The sequence below is a fragment of the Lissotriton vulgaris genome, chromosome 8 (genome assembly GCF_964263255.1).
Source record: "Lissotriton vulgaris chromosome 8, aLisVul1.2, whole genome shotgun sequence".
NCBI classification, from domain to species: Eukaryota; Metazoa; Chordata; class Amphibia; order Caudata; family Salamandridae; genus Lissotriton; species Lissotriton vulgaris.
The window spans coordinates 1,129,265,931-1,129,286,546 of NC_141696.1; the positions used below are offsets into that span (position 1 = coordinate 1,129,265,931).

General features: G+C 47.3%; 1 protein-coding gene across 7 annotated transcripts in view; it reads right to left on the reverse strand.

Moving 5' to 3' along the window:
* Positions 1-20,616, reverse strand: part of FNDC3A (fibronectin type III domain containing 3A) — a 1,489,010-nt gene that overhangs the window by 852,543 nt on the left and 615,851 nt on the right. For all 7 annotated transcript variants that reach the window (XM_086934979.1, XM_086934981.1, XM_086934980.1 and 4 more), the window contains one exon: positions 16,574-16,650. In XM_086934979.1, coding sequence (XP_086791105.1) covers positions 16,574-16,650 — 77 coding nt within the window. The remainder of the gene's footprint in view (positions 1-16,573; positions 16,651-20,616) is intronic.

Sequence of the window (20,616 nt, forward strand, 5' to 3'; positions counted from 1 at the left end):
CCCAAAACAGAGGACCCAAGGCCAACCATACCAATGGATCCCAACACCCCCCAAAAACAGTAGAAACACCCTCCCCCGTCAACTCCCACTCTAGTAGGAGGTTGGCGGCCCCTATTTAGTAACCTCCCGAACCCCATCCCGCAATACCACACATGCACAAGGCAGCATTCAGAATTGACAACATAGGCAATGTTAATGCATCCAAGCGATGGGACCTGGACGTGCGACCCCCCTCAGCCGGAGCCTGTGGTATCAACAGACAAGTGCGATTCTCCCCAGGCCCTCAATGGTCCTTTACAGAGTGATCAGAGTCCTTAGTTTCACTATCTTGTGTCCCACTGGCGGAAGCGGATCTCTTCCGCGATCTGGACCTCCAGTTCCGTCCGCCCCGGGCAGGCAGGTCCCTTCGGTCCTGCGACGATTCTCTCGAACCACCCGGGTCCAGTCCCGGTTGGGCATGCGGCCTGATCCTCACTGTTTCGTCAGTCCACTTAAAGACGTCCTCAGGTGTATCGAAGAAGTGTGTCCGCGACTGGAAGACCACCCGCAGGCGGGCTGGATACAGCAGGGAATACTGGATTTTCAGACCCCGCAGTTTTGCCTTGGCAGCTATAAAGGAGTGACGCTGTTGCTGCACTAGCCTGGTGTAGTCAGGAAAGATCATGATCTTCTGATTCTCGAAGGAAATGGAGTCCCTGGTTCACGCTTCCCGCAAGATAGCGTCCCTATCATGGTAATTCAAAAGTCTAGCAATCACTGGTCTGGGCCGCTCGCCCTCCGGCGGCCTCTGTGTCAGGGCCCGATGAGCACGCTCAATTACAAAGCAATTGGAGAGAACCCCCGGGGGTAGCCAGCTCTCCAACCACTGGGATAGAAACTGTTCCATGTTTCCCTTCTCACACCTCTCCGAAAAACCAACGAAGCGAAGGTTGTTTCTGCGTGCGCGCCCTTCGGCATCCTCCACACGGAGCGCAAGGCCCTTCTGAATGTTTTCCATCGCCGCCATTTTCTGCTTCAGGGTCCCGACGTCGTCTTCAACCACCGAAATCCTGGATTCCGTCTCCGTAATTCGTGCCACCGCATTCTGTAGGTCCTGACGCAGCAGGGTCACATCTGCACCCACTGCCCCAATCTGGGCGTCCAGCATGTCCCTGGACTGGGTGATCGCTGCCATGAGCGCCGCATTGTCCGGTCCCGCTCCATGGCCTCCTCCCGATGCTCCGGGCCCCGTGAATTTATCGATGGGCCCTTGTTTGGATGGCCCGCCACCTCCCCTGGTCATGGCTGCAGTCAACCCGGTGCTGCTATGTTATGAGCGTTTGCACTAGCGTAAATCCCTCGCACCTCCAATAACGTCCAATGTAGGCCAACCCAGCGTCTCTCCTGCTCCTGGATGTAGACGTCCTTCACACCGCTACCACCGGTACCGGGTTGGCTCCCTGGTCGAAGCTAGGACAGGTGCCACAAGCCAGACTCAATGAGGCCCCGGTCTGCACCCACCTCACCTGCCGCCTCGTGGTCCTGTGGTCCCGCGGCCAACCTGCCTCCGGCCGCTCTGCACAAAGTCTCCGGCTGCTGCGGGCCTCACTCTAGTAGCCGCCCTCCCATGCCCAGCAGCTGATAGCACCAAAACCGGGGCCCCAGGGGAGTCACTCACTGTTCGTAGGCTGCTTCAGGGCTGCGCCAGGCACGGGCACAATCCTCGCTGGTCCGTCAACTGCCCATCAGTTGGCCACCAGAGGAAGCACTGTAGCGTCGTGCCCAGTCTTCTTAAAAAGGCCACATACAAGGGGTCTCAGCTCCCCAGGCTCCGCCGCTGGTCCGTCGCAGCCAGAGTCCGACGCCAGCCCTAGCAGGCAAGAACCACCAAACTCGAGGCCCCGGATGTCCAAAGTCGATGTAGGCCGCTGCTCCCTTCGGGCGTCCTCCGTGCACCGGTCACCACCTCTGCAAACCGGTGAGACAACCGGGGGCTCGTCTGCCACTCCGCCGACCCCAGGAGGCACCAGGCCCAGGCAGCCTCGCCGTGCGGCCGGCCCACGTACAAGCCCCTCCGCCAGGAGACGCCAAAATTGAGGCCCCGGCCTCGCTGCCCAGGACCAGGCCGCAGGCCGCCGCCGGCGATTCCGCCGCACCGGACGGTCCAGGAGCGCCGCTTCTCGCACCGGAGGACTCTCGGCACCTTCCGTCACCCTTACCCCGCAATTGGTCTGCAGTGCGGGTCCGGGGGGCCAGGATAAGAAGTCAGATATGTATCGGGCTGGCGGGAGCTCTAAGAAGCTGCGACCGCCATCGTCGCCCGCTAAGCCACGCCCCTCATCCTAGCTCCTTTTTGAGCTCAAATAAAACTTGGCACTAAGAAGATAGGTTAGTTTAGGAAGGATAACCATTTTCATCAAATTGACCCGCCCATAGATTGTAAAGAGAAGGTTTTTCCACCTACTTAATATACCTTCAATCTCTTTAGAGACCATTGACAAATTAAGATGTGAAATTTTTCTCTTTATCATTTACTATTGTAATACCTAGATATCTGAACTTGGGGCTTACTTCTCTCCCCCAATTTGTGATGTTCCAACACATAACATCGGTTTTGGCAGTGTTGACTAAATAACTGGAAAACGATCCAAATTCCACCAGTAAATGTTCTACTCTCGGGATTGAGGTCACAGGCTCAGCTGTATAAATTAATGATTCGTCAGCGTAAAGCGCAACTTTGCAGCTATAAAGCAAGAAGCTGACTGGAACAACAAAAGGGTCCAGTCTCAGCTGTTGCGAGAGAGGCTCTATATAGATATCAAAAAGAAGATGGCAACCTTGCCGTGCTAGCCTCTTAGGTTATTAAAACTGGGGGACAATATACCATTAAGGAAGATCCTATCTGAAGCTCCAGCGTCGATCGCCTTAATTGTTTTAATAAATTTAGGGCTGAACCCCATTGAGCTCAAAACCTACCAGAGGTAGACCCAGTATACTCGGTCAAATGCCTTAGCCGCATCTAATGATACCACGGCCATAGGGGCAGATCGTTCTATGGCAAGATCTATCGTACCAATTAACTGCTGGGTCTGTTTCTGTATTATTATTTTTTAACATATTTTATAAATTTTCCAACTTTAGCATCATACATGATGGAGAATCAAGCATATATTTGGTATTCATCAGGCCTCTTCAGACCGTCAAGTACACGTGCCTCACTTCGGTTTCTCACAGAAAATGTATCAGGCATTTTTCACATCGGTTACAGTATTGCTAGCCAGTGCGAACAGTGTGAGTTGTACTTTTATAGTCTTAAGTGGGCTACTTTACATTATTATGCTTGCACTGAGAGACCTTAGAACGTAAAACATTACAGTAGAGCTTTCCCAAAAATCCCCCCCCTCAACTCAGCTGGCCCTAACTCATCCCTATGGTTAATTGCTGTATCTCTACTATTTAGCAGCCACTTTTTTGTTGTGTATATACTATGATTCTGTTTTTTTAACTCGCAAGTTCACATGTGTGTCTGCTTAATGTTCGCTGTGAGGGGATGAGGGGGTAGTGTAGGAGCGTGAGGTGTGGCAAATCCCAGCGTGGGGGGGGAGAGTGCGCCTATTGATCTTGCGCTACCGAAACTGGCGCCAACGCACTTAGCTTGAAGGCTTAGGATGGCATCTCATTCCATAGAAATTGGGTTTTTGCACAACCCACGGGCTTCCTCTCGCCGAATTGACACGAATTGACACACAAACTGACATCTCACTACCTCCCTGTGCCAGCCATGGAGCGGCGGTGGTTTGGCTGATTTCCACCGCATGGTGATGGCGCGTTTAGCCATGAGCAAGCCTAGGTCCGTGAAACAAAGCTGTACCTTCAATGCTGTTATGCGCCGGATGAGGCCCAACAAGCAATTGCCTGCTATGCATGGCACATGGGCGCCTGTTGCCGCAGCAGTAATTGACACCACCTCTGCCCAAAACCCAGCAAGCTCCGGGCACTGCCATAGCATGTGGAGCAAGTCTGCCTCTTCTGCCTTGCATCTAGGGCAATGGTGTTGTGTGTTTGGAAACATACTCTGCGAGGTATGCCCTGGGTATGACAATGTGTTGGATAAATTTTAATTTGGCGTTCCGTGGGATTTTCCTGGGATGTTCCAAAATGAGTCCCATTCTTTGTCTGTCAGTTCTTTGTCCAGGTCCCTAGACCATCTAGTGCGCATGTCTGTCAGAGTAATGCCTGTATGTGTTCTAATGCTTTTGAATAGCCATTTAGTGAGGTGTCGGACACTTCCCATGAGATACGTCATGTGGACCAGTTTGTGTTGAGCGGGTGCTTCCCTGCGTGGAGCCCATGTTTTCTCACATATTGTAAAACCGCATGTGTGTGTTATAGTTTGTCTGAGACCCTGTTATGCCTGGGGAAGTTATCGTGTTCCATAAGGGTGCCGTCAAATAACAATGCACCTACCGTGGCTACCCGGCCCTCAACCCAGGCCAGTATCCTCCGTTTAGTAGGCAGGCCTGTAGGGGTGGGGATTCCTACTAGTGCCGTGTTGTCAGAGTATGGGGGCAACTGCATGTGTAGTGTAGGGATTTTTTCCAGTATGTGAGTGCAGTACGTAAGTGTCGGGCGGTGAGGGGCATTCTGGCCCGCGGGAGCAGGAGTGTATGCAGTTCCCCTCAGTCGGCTTGAGGGTTGTGTAGCCAATTTTGTGTAAATTATGCCCTGCCAACCAGAATGATAGCCAATGCAGTTGGCGTGGCGATCCGGGACCCCCAGACTGCCCCTATCCGTGTCCAGTGGCAGTTTGGCCAGGCTCACTCTGCAGCGGCTGTTTCCTCAGATCAGGTCAGTCAGTATCTTGTTCAGGGAAGTAAGTATATTTGTTGGAATCACTACTGGTAAATTTGCCAAAAAATATAGTACTCGGAGCAGAACCGCCATTTTCGAAATCGCCACTCTACCCATCACTGAGAGTGGTACGGACGTCCAGAACGCGACCTGAGATCAAAGCGCTCGGATAGCTTTGTTCAGGTTCCCCTCTATAAGGTATGGTGCGGTTCTGTAAATTTGTATGCCCAGGTATTTAAAGGTATAAGGGTCAACCGCCAGTTTGAATGGCGTGAACTGTATCGCATCCAGGCTTCCCTCCGGGTGGAAGAAGGAGGCCTGCGACTTGGTCTCATTTATGGTAAGGCCTGAAAGTAGTGTGAAATGAGTAAAGATCTCCGGCATCGGCATGAAGGCAGTAGTCAGGTCATCTATATATAATATTATGTCATCTGCATATGCAGATAACACATGTGTTGTAGTACCCAGTTCCATCCCCTTCTGTTCCGCTGCTGAGCGCATCTTGAGAGCCAACGGTTCTAGAGCTAGTACAAATAATAAGGGGTACAGCGGGCATCCCTGTCGAGTGCCCCAGCCAACGGGGTATCCACGTGAGATGTGTCTGCCAGTGCGGGCTCTTGCAGTGGGGGCTGAGTACAGCAGCTGGACCCATTTCAGATAGTCTGGGAGCATGACAACCATTCCCAGTATCTGGACCATGTAATCCCATCTAAGAGTATCGAACGCCTGAATCAGGTCTAATGTAATGCAACCAGCAGTGTGATTGTCTGAGGTAGTTGATTACATAACGTGGTGCAGCCTCCTATTATTAAGCGAGGTGCACCGCGCCGGCACAAACCCGCATTGGTCTGGGTGGATGAGGTTGCGTAATCAGTATTTTATATTCGGATGTGAGCAGGGATAAGGGTCTATAACCTGAGATGTCTAATGACAAGCGCCCCGGCTTAGGGAGGGACACCACTAATGCCTGCATCGTGGTCTAGGGTAGCATTCCTGAGTCTATAGCGGCATTATATAGTCGCTCTAGGTGTGGGACTAGGGTGTCTGCGTAAGTGGCAAAGAACTTGACAGGAAGGCCATCTAGGCCGGGGGCCTTGTTTCGCAGGAGGCCGAGGATGGCTTCTTTAATTTCCGCCTTCGTGATAGGGCCGGACAGGTCTTTTTGACTGCTTGTGTAAGTATGGAGAATGGGATGTCAGTTAGAAATGCTTGGAGAGAGTCTTCTGTCATCGGTGGAGGTTATTTATTTTTATTATTTTATTTTTTGCACTTATAATGCGCGCAGATACCCACAAAGGGTTTCCCGGCGCAAAGATTGGAAGGCTGAAAACACAGAAAGCGCAGAAAACTACCCGTTCAAAGACCGCGATTATTTATCAAAGAGCCAGGTTTTAACGCCTCTCTTAAAGCTGGCAAGATTTTCCTCCTTACGCAGGGCTAAGGGAAGGGAGTTCCAAAGGACTGGTCCGAGATGGGAAAAAGACTTTCCCCCCATACGGGCCAGTTTAAATCTAGGAACCACAAAGTATGCTCCATTTAAAGAGCGGAGGTTGCGTTCAGGAACGTAGGGCCTAACCAGTTTTTGCAGGTACTTTGGTGCGGTCCCTGCCTTGATCTTAAACATATAGGTCAATGCTTTGAACCGAACCCGGTTCTCAACTCTAAGCCAGTGCAGGTCCTTTAGATGCTTCGAGATCCTAGCTGTCCTAGGGATCTTACATAGCAGCCTGGCTGCGGAGTTCTGGACCAGTTGGAGTCGCCTAATCACAGCTGAATTGGAGCCCAGATATAAGATGTTACCGTAGTCAAGCCTAGATGTAATAAGTGCATTGACTACGGTCTTCTGGGTATCCACAGGCAGCATCCAGATGATCTTCCGCAGCCATTTAAGGATAGTGAAGCACGTACCAGCTACTTTGTTGACCTGCTGTTTCATCGATAAAGAGTCATCGATGCAACCCCTAAGTTCCTGACTTGGGTAGCCGGGCTGGGAAAAGCACCCAGGGATGGAGGCCAATGAGTATCCTGCCACAGATCTCTCTTTTTACCTAGGAGAAGAATCTCCGTCTTCTCCCCGTTGAGCTTCAGCTGATTTGTTGACATCCAGCTGAAGACTTCGTGAAGACCTAATTTCAGCGCAGAGGGGGATGAAGGCTTTGAGTTGGTAAGAGAGAAAATAATCTGCGAATCATCTGCGTATGTCATGAGTTCTAGGCCTACTCGCTCTGCTAAATCAGCGAGAGGGCGGAGATACAGATTAAAGAATAACGGGCTCAAAATTGAGCCCTGAGGTACGCCGTGGGGTGAAAGAAAGGTGTCTGACTGAGCTTGCAAGGACGAGATCTGAAACGTCCGGTTGCTCAAGTAGGACGCGATCCAGTCAAGCGCTTTCCCTCCGACACCATCATCACTCAGCCTAGCAAGCAGTCTGTTGTGTGAGATGGTGTCGAAGGCCGCACTTAGATCAAGTAAGACAAGAGCAACCGTTTGCCCCTCGTCCAAAAGTCCCCTGATCTTCTCGGTGACTCCCAAGAGGGCGGACTCGGTGGAATGGCCCGCCCTAAAGCCTGACTGAGAAAAATGGAGTAAGTTGTTATTCTCCGTGTATGTTGAGAGTACACCGTGAATATGCTTCTCTAAGATCTTTGAGAAAGCGGGCAGCAGGGAAATTGGGCGGTAGTTGGCCAGTACCTCAGGATCAGCCGCCGGCTTTTTCAATAGAGGGCTGACCATGGCATGCTTCCAAGCCGCTGGGACGGTTGCCAGATGAATGGAGGCATTTAATGTCTCAGCAATAGTCCCCAGGGCTGAGTCATCCAGTTGGCTCAGGATGCTAATGGGGAGAGGGTCACAGGGAGAACCTGATTTAATGGAAGCAGCTAAGGATTTCAGAGCGTCCAAGGAGATGGGTGGCCAAGAATCAAGCCGTTGTCCTGTTGGATTTACGGAAGATAGAACATCCCTGTCATCCCTCACCAGGGGCTTAATATTGGCAATAATGTTTTCGATCTTTTCCACAAAGTACGTGGCAAGATTTTGACATTTTTGAGGGGTCAAGGGGGGTGCGGCTGCCATAGAATTAGCTCCGGCCAGTTCTTTGACTGTATTAAAAAGAGTCCGTGCTTTATTGGCGGCAGTGTTGATAGTCTCAGTTATATAGCATGCTTTGGCTCTGGTGCAGGCCCTGTGGTAGAGGTTTCTGGCCTTACGATATGTTTCCTTTTTTAAAGGATCATAATGTTTGCGCCATTTCCGCTCGAGTGCCTTACATTTGGTTTTTTCAAACTTTAATTCGTCATTGTACCAAGGGGCTGGGGGACGGTGAAGATTCCCTCTGCACTTGGTAACGGGCAAACAAGTATCGACTGCTCTCTCCAGCCAGATATGGGCTTCCCGTGCAATCGTTTCCATATCAGTGCCCAAAATGGGGGGGTGTATATTAAGTGCATTCTGCAACTCGGTTAGGTCTATCCTTTTCCAATTTCTCATAAGAATTGGGGGCCGAGCAGAGTGTGGCAGCTTAGATTCAGTGAGAGTAATACTTAAGAGAGTTAAAAAATGGTCAGACCAGCAAATAGGGTCAGTTTTCAGCCATTTTAGCTCCTGTATGTTGGATATAATAGGGTCCAACAAATGGCCAGCTTGATGAGTAGGGCCCTCATTCCGCAGTGTCATGCTCAACGTAGTCAAATCTTCCAAAAGATTGACAACTGTGCTATTAGATTTGTCCTCCAAATGGAGATTTAAATCCCCCAGTATAGTCAGGTTTTGGGCATTCAAAAAGTAAGGTAAGATAAAATTAGTCAAATTTGCAGCCCAGGCATTGCTGCCTCCAGGAGGGCGATAAATTAAAAAACCAGAAAACGTAAAATTTGGGTTCAGTGCAATTTTAAAAAATGCTGCTTCGCATCCGGGGATGTTGACCATTTCAAGATCACATTTAAATTCCCTATTAAAAATCACAGCAATACCCCCTCCTACCTGTCTTTCTCTGTCTACTCTAACAATAGCATAATTAGAGGGCAGTGCGGCCGCTACATCGGGACCAGCACCATCATGCAACCAGGTCTCCGTTAAGAAAATCGCGCATGGTTTTTCCTCTGCTAAAAGGTGGTAAATATCTGCTTTGTGTTGGGGCAGTGATCTACAATTAACAGTGTAGAATGTGAAAGAACGGGTATTTTGAGGCGGGGTTCGAGTAGGTAACTGAAGTTTGTTAGTTACGTCTGGGTGGGGCTGAACATTGGATAAGGCAAAAGCACAGTGAGGACATGTTTGAGAGCCTGCTAAAGAAGGGTTTAGAATGGAACATTTGCTTGTTGGTATAGGGTTCGGTAATACTCGCAGAAGGCGGAGTTAATGTCTTACACTGTCTACAATGGTCCCATTCAGCATGGTTACCTCATGTATTAGGGTCTGCACGGGGTCGGCTCTTATTATACGCGCCAGGAGTGTGCCAGCTTTGTCGACTTCGGCGTGCTTTGTGTGCATGTAGGCAGTGTAATTAACCGGTCTGAGTGTTTCTAACAGCTCTGCATGTTTGATGCGGGCTTCCTGTAATGCCGCGCCCTTGGTAGAGTCTACTGCCACTTCCTGTTCTAGTTTATTCAATGAGTTTTAAACCTCTGTTACGCTGTTGTGTATTTCCGCTTTTTATTGGCAGCCCGGGATATTTGGTGAATAGACTCCAATTGATCCAGAACGCGGTGGCCAGACTCTTATTTAACATCTCTATGAGGTCCAGTATAAGGTCACACCTGCGCGACCTCCACTGGCTGCCTGTGGCCCAGCGGCAGTTTAAGGCCCTCACCTTAGCCCATAGAGCACTGCATGATTCAGGACCTTCTTACATTAGGAAACGTGTGGCCTTTTATACTCCTCGCCGATCTTTACGTTCTGCCGCTCACCGTCTGATAGCCACCCCCGCTTCCGGCGATGTAGACTGGGGGGTCAGTCACTTTCGGTCAAGGCAGCCACGCTCTGGAACAGTCTTCCTCGTGGCTTTGCGCCACACCCAGGACTTCCATGTCTTTAAGAGACTTCTCAAAACCCACCTTTTTAATCAGGCTTTTTAACTCTTTCTCTTTTTAAATCTTTCTCCTTCCGCACGTCTGCAGACCTTATCGCGCCAGGATACTCTTGAGTAATTGTGCGCGTTATAAGTCCCTTATAACATAACATAACATATCTTTTCTAACCCCCGGCGTGGTGCCAATTGCTATTCCTCTGATCACCATCTTGATTGCATCCCACTCCACCTGTGGCGAGGAGGCGGTTCCAGCATTCTCAGCGAAGTAATTTGTGATGCCCGAAGAGAGTGTGCTGCAAAAGACCGGATCTCCGAGCATCTGGGGCCATAACTTCCAGGTGGGAACTGGAGTGGGGATTCTGCCCCAAGCGAGAGTCACCTCTAACGGGTTATGGTCTGAGAAGGTCTTTCCCAGATACGTGGCATGCGTCACCTGGGTAATGGTAGGAAGAGAACATAAGATCCTGTCTATTCTAGTGTGCAGTTGGTGTGGGTGTGAGAAGGAGTATTCCCTGCTGCTTGGGTACTTCAACCGCCAGGTATCCCCCAGGGACAAGCCCTCCACCCATTTGCGTAGTGCATCAGCCTGCCTATTTACGCCAGCGCCTTGGAAGGGGGATGTGATCTATCCATGTCTATGTCAAGCACTGCATTGTAATCTCCTCCTAGTATCCATGGGTATGCTGCCCAGGGCGCGAGTACAGGGTTGAGGTGGGTCTGTTCCTGTATATATCTCTTGGGGGTAAAACCCTTCTGATCAGGGTGGTTGAGTTGGGGAGGGGCAAGCTTAGCCACATTCTCCACGCTAAAATGATCATCAAGATCTTATAATCCGCATTGAGCAGAGAGATTGGCTGATAAGAGACCACCCTAGTAGGGTCCTTAGAAGGTTTTAACATAAGGAATATGGAGGCCTCTTTCTAGGATTTAGGGACTTCACCGCCCTGACTATAGATGGAATTAAACAGGGCTTCCAGGAATAGAATCAGTTGGTCAATCAAAATGCTATACACTTAATTTGGAAGGGCATCGGTGCCCGTGGCTTTACCCTTTCTTCCATTACTTATGCTCAAACGAATCTCCTTCTTAGTGATTGGGTCATCAAGGGCCTTGCAGTTTGCATCTGTTAAATTAGGAAGCTACAAGTTCATATACTCCGGATCAGGAGAGATTTCTTCCCCATATAGGCTGGAAAAGAGGGACAATGACAGGCCTGCATATCTTCCTGCTTCCCTGAAGTGTCACCCCTATCGTTCACAAACAACTTTTCAATAAAGTTCCAGGCCAGTAATGCACCAGCTTTTTCCTCATATTCAAAATTCTGCATGGACTTTACATCCCACTGGGCTCTACATTTTTGATCGAGATAGACCCTATATTTCATCCTTGCGTCCTCAAGTTGCTTCCGCAACCTTACCTGGACATCGGGGGTTGCATTCTGGCTTGAAGCAGGCTGCCCTCTAATAGGCCTACTCTATCCTCTAAATCTTTTAGAGTTGAACGTTTGGCCCTTTTCTGAGCAGAAGACTGACTTTGCAGTTCCCCTCTGAGCACGGCCCTAAACGCTTACTATATGATATCCAGGGGGGCAGAACCAAGGTTCTCCTGAAAGAACAGCCTACATACTTGTTTTAATACCCCACCTAGCTCAGCATCAGATAAAGTGGCTCTCCTTAGAGTCCATCTGGATCTCACAGGACAAGAATACCCAACCAAGGAAAGAATCGTGGCTGCATGGTTTGAAATATGGGCTGGTAATATGAGTATAAATATTATTTTTATGATCCTATCAACAAAGAAATAATCCAATCTAGAAAAGTGGCCATGTTTTTTCTATCAAAAGTAAAACCCTGCCTTGTTCCCATCTTATGTCTCCAATAGTCCAACAGACCTAATTCTAGAAGAATGTTTTTTTAGCATCCTTCGGGCCGGGGGGGTGTTTTCATAACAACCACTATTGGATCTGTCCTCAACAGGGTCCAGCAGGACATTGAAATCTGCCTCCATTATAATAGGGGCCGTAACTTCCATTCGATTCCATTCCAGAGAGGATAAATGAGAGGGATCATCAATGTTAGGTCCATAGAAAACCACACAAACTAATTCTACACCCCCCACAGTCCAGGTAACTATCAGCCACCTCCCGGATTTGTCAGACTTAGAAGCCTTAATAGCACAGCCTGCTCCTCTCTTAATTAGAATCGCAACCCTCCTACCATGTGCAGACTGGTCCGAGACTAAAAATGATCTATCAAACGACACTTGGAAAATACTGTGTTGCCTTCCAAAGTATCTAAGTGGGTCTCCTGAATTAAGCAGATATGGGCACTACTCTCTTCCAGATACTTCACTGCCAACCTCTGCCAGTGTTTACACCTGAGCCCGTTGACATTCCAGCTTAGGAGTTTTAACTCATTAATCCCCCACATCCAACCTATCAAAAACAACCATAACCATGGACTGGCTACGCAAATCCCTTAAGAAACTAAGATGATAGAGGGAAGGGAAAAAAAGATCCTCTGGCCTATACACTCTGTGAGTTCCACTTGCATACAGGGCTTTCCATTAGAAACCCTGATAACATCTCTTTAAGCTGGTATCATATTTTATGTCATACTTCAATGTCAAAATCTGTCAAGGATCATAAATGAGGTTATAATCTTTAGTTATTTCTTAGGACCGAAAATTAATTGGAGTTAGTCTGAAATGTTCCCCCTTACAGTGCAATGATTACTGCGGAAGTGGGGCTTCAACTCAGTTAAAAATTTAGATATCCTAGTACAATGGGGGGCAGTGGGTTCGTGGGGTTATAGTTCTTTTGTTCATATGTCATTTGTATTGCTCTTCCTTGTTCCTGTTTTGCTCATGAAAATAAAATAGTCAAAGTCTAAATGATGTATGGTTATTCTGCATACGTTTCTGGGGCACAAAGCTCTGCTTTGTCTGTGTTATTTGACAAATAAACTTTGTTTTTAAAAAAATGTAGATATCCAACTAAAACATTCTGCTTCATCCCCAAATTCGGAAAACTGGTAGTAGATGTATATAAAGATTCAAAGGTTGTGGTTAGAGTAAATAGGCTTTTATCTTTTGTGTTTGCTATACACACTAACATAAGGCAAAGCTGTCAATACTCTCTCCTGCTATTTGCATTATCGATGGAACCACGCGGAAAGCACACAGAAAAAAAGGATATCGAAGAGGTAAAAATTTCAAGTGAGATGTATAACCTGATGATGAATGGTGATGATTGCATCACAGACAAATCCAAATAGCTCCAACCCTACGCTCATTAATGAATTGCTAAAATACAGGAGGTAGCTCACTTTAAAGTCAACCTCCCGAAAACACAAATACTAAACATCTTAGTCCCCAAGGTTCAAGCGGGCGTCCTTCAAACCTCTTTCTGTGGGCCACCAAATCTTAAACATATTTGGGGTTTCAGATCACTCCATCCACTGAGCAGTTTTTATATGTAAACTCTCTCTTTCCTCCAAAGGATATTAAAAGACAGGCTTTGCGCATGGGAGGGTCTATCCTGGTTTGGCAGATCGCCTGCAGTAAAAATGCCAATATGGCCTAGAGTTCTATACCTTTTCTAGACACTCCCACTATCTACCCTAGGGAATTTTTAAAGATTTTTAAAGGCATTTTACAACTTTATGTGGACAGGGAACAAAACACAAATAGCTAGACAGATTATGCACCTTGGGCCGAAAACTGATGGCTTGGGTCTCCCCATAGTATGTAAGTATTACCAAGGCATCCCGACTTTGCCACATTGTAGAATGGAAAAATAGGGAATCTAAAAAGCAGCCGTGCTTTACTGAGCAAATCACATCTGGCACAAACATTTGGAAAATGTCATGGCCTTAAAACAAACACCCCAATAAGGCTCCAATATTCCTCACCTGTACCTAATGCAACACTGGTAATTTGGGCTAAAGTATGTATTAAGTTAGGTTTTACCCTGTTCCACTTACCTTTCTCATCTATCATTGGTAACAAATACTTCATCACAGCATCAGATGAAGACTCCTTTCAAGAATGGAAGAATAACAGATGCTTAAGTGTGGAGGGTCTCTTCGAAGAAGCCTACATCAAATACAATGACATGCATACAAGGAAATACCGCTTACTAGAAACTAAATGGTATAGATATTACCAGATAAACCTCTGGACAGTGCACATCTCTTATTATTATTATTATTATTATCTGATAAACCCTTGACAGCTATATGCATCACCAAATTAGAAACGCAGATGCTACTGAAAGAATACAATAGGAAACTCATATCAGAGCTCTATACATGTTCCTAAAAAGCCACAAGTAAGGCAACACCCCTGGCAGAATAGGCTGGTGTTGAGGTGGGTCGGACAATTTCAGTCAGAGAATTTGTGAGAGGCATAAGTCAGAACACATATGACAGACAAAAGTGCATCAAGTAGAGTACTTTCAAACCTAGTGTTGTAACCGCATTATACAAAGGTGGGTTGATAAGAACTGGTGGGGATATGAGAATAGAGGTACATTGACACTGCTGTGGTAATACTCAAAATTCCATGCCTTTTGGGAGATTGTGCTTAAAGCCATTGATAATGTTTGAAACATACGTAATGTGTATTACTTTGTCAGTCTCCCCAACAAATAGACCTTTCTATTACACTCACTAAGAGACCGACAAATGTCCTTGAAATTATGCGCTGCTAAACAAGCTATCACTGCACTCTGGTGGAAGACTAGGAACCCAGAGTTGATGAAACAACAGAGTAGACTATGGGACCTGCAGCAAAGGAACAAACACTGAAAATCTATGAGGTATTTTGGGAATTAACTTGCTCTAGATAGATGAGCATTTCTAACAATCACGCCTTAAAGAGTATGACTATGCTTAGGTACAGACATAGTAATGGGTTGAAAAATGGAGACCACTGAACCAGCATAGGAAACAACAGTGCATCAATTCTCAAGCTTACTGACGCTGATGGAGGGTGGGAGGTGAAGTAGTTGGAGGTTTCTATCTCTTTTTCCTTCTTGTTATTTACCCTATGTTGGCATGCATCCTGGAATTTGGGTACAAATTGAAAAGCCCCTTGCTCAACCTTGCCAAGCAGTGGATGCAGTTGAGTAATGCTATACCATTTTGAAAACAGTTCTTTCAGACTTTTTTTTATCTAAGTTTTATAATCAGCTCATCTGCCTAGTTACCATACTTTTGGCTGTTACTCTGACTTGATCTTGGCTGGTAGACGTTCAAGAGTGAAATGGGAAGTGTTGAATAAATCATTAAAATCAAGAGCATTTATCAGTACGGGCTACTTCTGTACCTTCTAAATAGTTGCTGAAGAACAATAAGCATTCTTTGGGGTTACATCTACAGTAAAATGTAAGCATCTATTTACTGACAGGTTACATTAGTTGGGTTTGTAATAGACTCTCCTGTGCAAAATCCGAAAGAAGCTCTCTTCACATTACACACTGTCAGTTCCACAAGCCAGAGCAGGCATGACCTAGTAAACATGGGCGGTCTTCAAGCATTATAGCCCATCTCAAGTTACTCGAGATAATCCGAGAATTGCACTTATGGTAGAAATCGGGAACAAGCTTACCCCTCATCAAGCCTTTGAAAAAAGAAAGAATTCAGTGCTTGCCAATATACTTTATTTCCAATAACACCATACATTTAAAAAAGGCTGTATCCTTCATTCCTATGTTCACCGTAAAAATAAGTGTTGCTTCCTACAATTACTCTTCAGGCAGATACAAGGTACCAGGTACCTGCCTGAAGGTACCTTTCTATGCTCAGAGGCTCATAAGCCTCATACTGCACATTATCCTATGTCTAGGACACACTGGGAGGCGAATCTAAGTTCTGTACTGACTGATGAATGCTGGGTATAGTGTTGCAGTCAGATCAGAGAAGTCTCCATATTTATAGTAACCTACAGGCACTGTTGATTTAGGGCCGCTGATTTTCTACATCTGGCTTAGAGTTGGGCATGAACCGCTATGTTCAGGTTTTTGAAAGCAAAAGAAATTACTGCAATGGAAGTCAATGTTATCCTACATATTGCCTCGTTCGGATATGTTGTGCATATAATTAATGTCTATAGGAATTTTACAGCTAGACTGTCACTACGTGCGAAAAGTAGCCAAGAACTGGTTGTGAAATACTCCTCCTGAAAACAATTATTTAACACACAGTTAGTTGCATATATCGGAATGATACGACACAAACATACTATAGCATGGAGCATCCTCCTGAAACAAGAGTGATGTATGGATCGGCTTTGTTTACTTACTAAAATGGAGAGATAGTACTATTCGCCTTAGAGCTTGTCATGTCTGAAATATCAGATATTGAATCTTTGCCCATGACTTCCCTATCATTATTATGTATATTCAACCTTATATTGTGAAACATGTTAAACAAGTTCAGTATGGGTTTACATGCTGTTTTGCTAGATACTGATCACCTGCCGTTATATAGATTGTCATTTTGTTTTTTGTTTAGTGGAAGTCCGTTCATTCCAAGGCAGTCATGCTCATTTAGAGAGCCCAGTCAATGTTAATTTGTTATGCTATTTGAAATGAAAATAATATTTTTAAACAACACAGCGAAGTATTTACTTTACCATTTGCAATCAGAATTACACCTACCATATAATGAAGTTGCATTTATTTGAAACACTTGAAAAAGAAGTATAAAATACCTGTGGGGCATATCCTGGAGGCACATATATAGGAGGCACTGAACCATTTGGAGACATCATTGGAACCTGAGCAGGACCTAAATTGACAGAAAATATTTTGTTTTACCAAAAATCTTTAACTCCCAAATGTTCGTTCACTATAGCAAACGAAACAGCAATCCCAAATGTAAATGGGTATTCATTATGTAAGATTCTTTTAGTAACACTTAAAATATTTCACACTATCACTAAATACATTTTAGATATGAGATCTAACTTGCATATCACAAGCTTACTGTAACCACTGTAGAAGGAAAACAGAAGGCTCGTGCATTTTTTACAACAAAATCTATTACAAACACACACAAACAGAATATATCAATCCTGCAATTAACACATGCATGCTTTACTGTGCATCATTGTCAATAACTAAAATGAGCTAAACTTAGAAGCTGTTACCAAACATTATACTGCACACTTATAGAACAAAGAATCTTGCATATAAAGAGTAACAATTTGTTCAAAGGCCTACTTCAGCATAGAGGAAGACTCTTCCCAAGATTATATGAAAAAAGGCTTGAATGCCGTTGACCTTTCTAACTAAAGTGATGTCTAAGAGATAAGTCGTCAGGTGTTTCATGCAGGACTTGATCAGAATGAGATTCAATGCCTAAACTCAAACATCCATTCTTCCCAAGATGTTCTGTCGATTTTTCGTTGTCAGCATATCCTCAGTGAAATAACTGACAAGAATTCTTGGCCAACAATTTAAATACAAGTGACCCCATAGTCTTTTTTCGAGATTCGTGTCATATGTGCAGGAAGTGCGGGTGCGGGAGAAATAACAGATTCATATGATGAGGGCCACTAAAGTCATCCTGCTTCAACACCCTGCGCATGCTCCGAAAGATCTTCCGATGGATCCCCACCGAAACCAGGAAGACGGTCACACAGGCCCTCGTCACCAGCCGTCTGGACTACGGGAACACCCTCTACGCTGGAACTACAGCCAAACTCCCAAAAAGACTCCAGCGCATACAGAACGCCTCTGCACGACTCATCCTGGACATCCCTCGCCACAGCCACATCTCTGCCCACCTGAAATACCTGCACTGGCTCCCCATCAACAAGAGGATCACGTTTAGACTCCTCACCCACGCACACAAGGCTCTCCACGACACGGGCCCGAAGTACCTCAACAGCCGCCTCACATTCTACACACCCACCCGCCAGCTTCGATCCGCCAGCCTCACCCTCGCCTCCATCCCACGATTTCGGAAATCCACTGTCGGAGGAAGATCCTTCTCCTACCTGGCAGCCAAGACATGGAACTCCCTCCCCACTCACCTGCGGCTGACCCCGGACCAAGACCTGGCTGTTCGAGCAGTAGCTACCCACCCACCCCCCCCCCCCCCCCCCCCCCCCGGCGCCTTGATACCCTTACGGGTGAGTAGCGCGCTATACAAATTTCTTTGAATTGAATTGAACTGAACTGAAGATTTGGCAAATGGTTAAAGAAGAAATGAAGATTGAAAATGAAGGTGGGTGTTAGAACCTGGGGTAGCCTGGCCTAGGGCAAGACATACGTTTCAGAGGCACAGTGTAAAGGTTGCAGACCACCCAACAGTAAAGCCACGCAATAACACACAAAAATAACGCTACACCAAAAATGTGGAAAAATAAGTACTGCTTTATAAAAATATATCTTCGCACTTTTACTTTCAGGGTTCACAAGTAATTACATTTCAATTTGTTTGGGATCTAGCAAGAATATTTTTAAACTACTGAGCAATTAATCATCTAGGTTCAACAGTACCTTACTTTAGTCATGAAATCAGTGATAACACTTTCAGATTGGCTTACTTCAAATCAATAATCAATATCAACAGTGCATCCCCTCAAACTCAAGAATTTGATTAAATATTGTCACAATACAGTGTGTTAACTTGTCTCCCACAAGCTACTCCCCTCCTCACATGACACTGTGGGAAGATCCAGCAATGACTACACTTGGTGAATCCCCTACAGGTTTGAGCAACACTTTCAACAAGGAGCAATAGTTTTCCTATAGAAGAGTCTATACTCCTCCAGCAAAGGGGACTCCTTTCCCTTCCTCCTTACTGCTGGCAATTGTACAGGTGCTATTCCCAGCAGGGCCACGTGTCAGTTACACCTCTCAGGGACTAACCGAGGTAGCTCCACCCTCTGGAAGGGACTCTTAATTCCCTTACTCGTGTAGTCTTGCTCCCCTCCCCTCGTGTAACGCTCCTTACTTGTAGGCCGGTTCTTGAGGTGTCAATGAATGGGGAAATCCGCTTATCAGAGGACAGGGGGGGGGCTCAGCGCTGGAAACGCTCACCAGCCTCCCGGTGCACCTTTCTCCTCACACCCGCTAGCGCTGGCTTCTCTGATAGCGCTCAAGCGGGGAAAAGAGATCCCTGATGACTGTAAGCTGCCGGGCTCCTCCGTACCCCCTCCCGCTCGCGCCAGCTCCTTCGTGAGGCGCTCGAGCGGGGGAAGCCGATTCCACACGCCTACCTCGCTCTGCTCTCGGCGCCTTCCTGTTGAGAAGCGGCGCGACCAGGCATGCGCGAGGCACACAGGATACACTACTCCTCACTCCGCCTCTGCTCCCGCTTTCCTCTGCGCGGGCTCCGCAGCCGAGACGCTGCTTCCTCCGGGCCTGCTCGATCTTAGGCCCCTCCTGTACCAAGGGAGTGTGAACGCCTGGGGCATGCGCGGTAGCGCTCGTTGACTTCCAACCTTGGGGATTAAGCACGATGACGCGGCCGGTGCCCCCGGGGTCCTGCAGACGGCGAGATCAGCGCCGCTCCAATTAAACCGGCACCCTTCACTTCCCAAGCGCCTCCTCAGACACAATCCGGCGCCGATCTCTCCTGGCCCACTGCCCCTCTCAGGTAGCGCTCAACCACTGAGCTAGGACAGCTCACCAGGCGCCGACTTCACTCCACAGCAGGTGAGTGATGACTCTGTGGGGCGATTGACTAGGGGACAGTCTCTGAAACCAGGGCAGGTTGGTGTAGAAGGCTAAATAAAAGGGTGAGGGCCACAGACTTAACCCTCCTCTGCTAGAGGGAAACACACCAGAATTCCTTTCACTGGGCAGAGGACTGCACTCCGCAGCGCTGCAGTCTCCTTCTCCTCAAGACTTCCCCTGTATGATTTAAACAAGGGGTAAGCTAGGCGCCCAGGGTCTCCAGTAACCCTTAACAGCGGGGTCAGGACAAGTAACTCAAAAGGGGATAGTGAGGTGATTCAGTAAGGCAGCTTCCCTATCCAGGAGGTCAACCCTAAGTCTAACCTCTTCCCACCCTTAGCTACAGCCTGTCCTCCAGCTGACTCTCTCAGGTAGACAAAATGGCTGCCCCGCATTCCGCCTTTTATAGGCTGACCCTCAGTGGTCCAGAATGGACCAGAAGGTTCTAGAACGCCCTATGCTAGGCTATGTCCAAGTTCTGAGTGTGACAGTTAGGGCAGTTGGTAGCCACCATTTTGTGTGGTTTCCAACTTTCCTGTCAGAACAGGCCTCTGGGCCTGAGGTGAAAAATCATGAGGGGGAAAAGAACACCTATCCCCTGGGCCAACACCTAGAAAAAGTCAGTGGACAAAAATTATCAAGGGTATGAGGGGCAAAAAGGGGACAAAATAAATAATAAATAGGAGGGACTACGCCAAAAAGCCAGACAGGTCTAACACGCGTCCCCCCCAGCTGAAAGTGGGGAGAACTACCCAACCCCTTGGGAGTCCTCATCACTAAGGCGGAAATACCTGGAGAGACCGTCTGCATTGGCGTGGTCCACTCCAGGCCGATGTTCCACCCGGAAGTCCATTCCCTGTAGGGAGATGGACCACCTCAACAGCTTGGGATTTTCCCCCTTCATTTGCATCAGCCAACGAAGGGGTCGGTGGTCAGTCTGAACCAGGAAGTGCGAGCCAAAGAGGTATGGCTGCAGCTTCTTCAGAGCCCACACCACCGCAAAAGCTTCCCTCTCAATGGCACTCCACTTCTGTTCCCGGGGAAGCAGTCTCCTGGATAAGAAGAC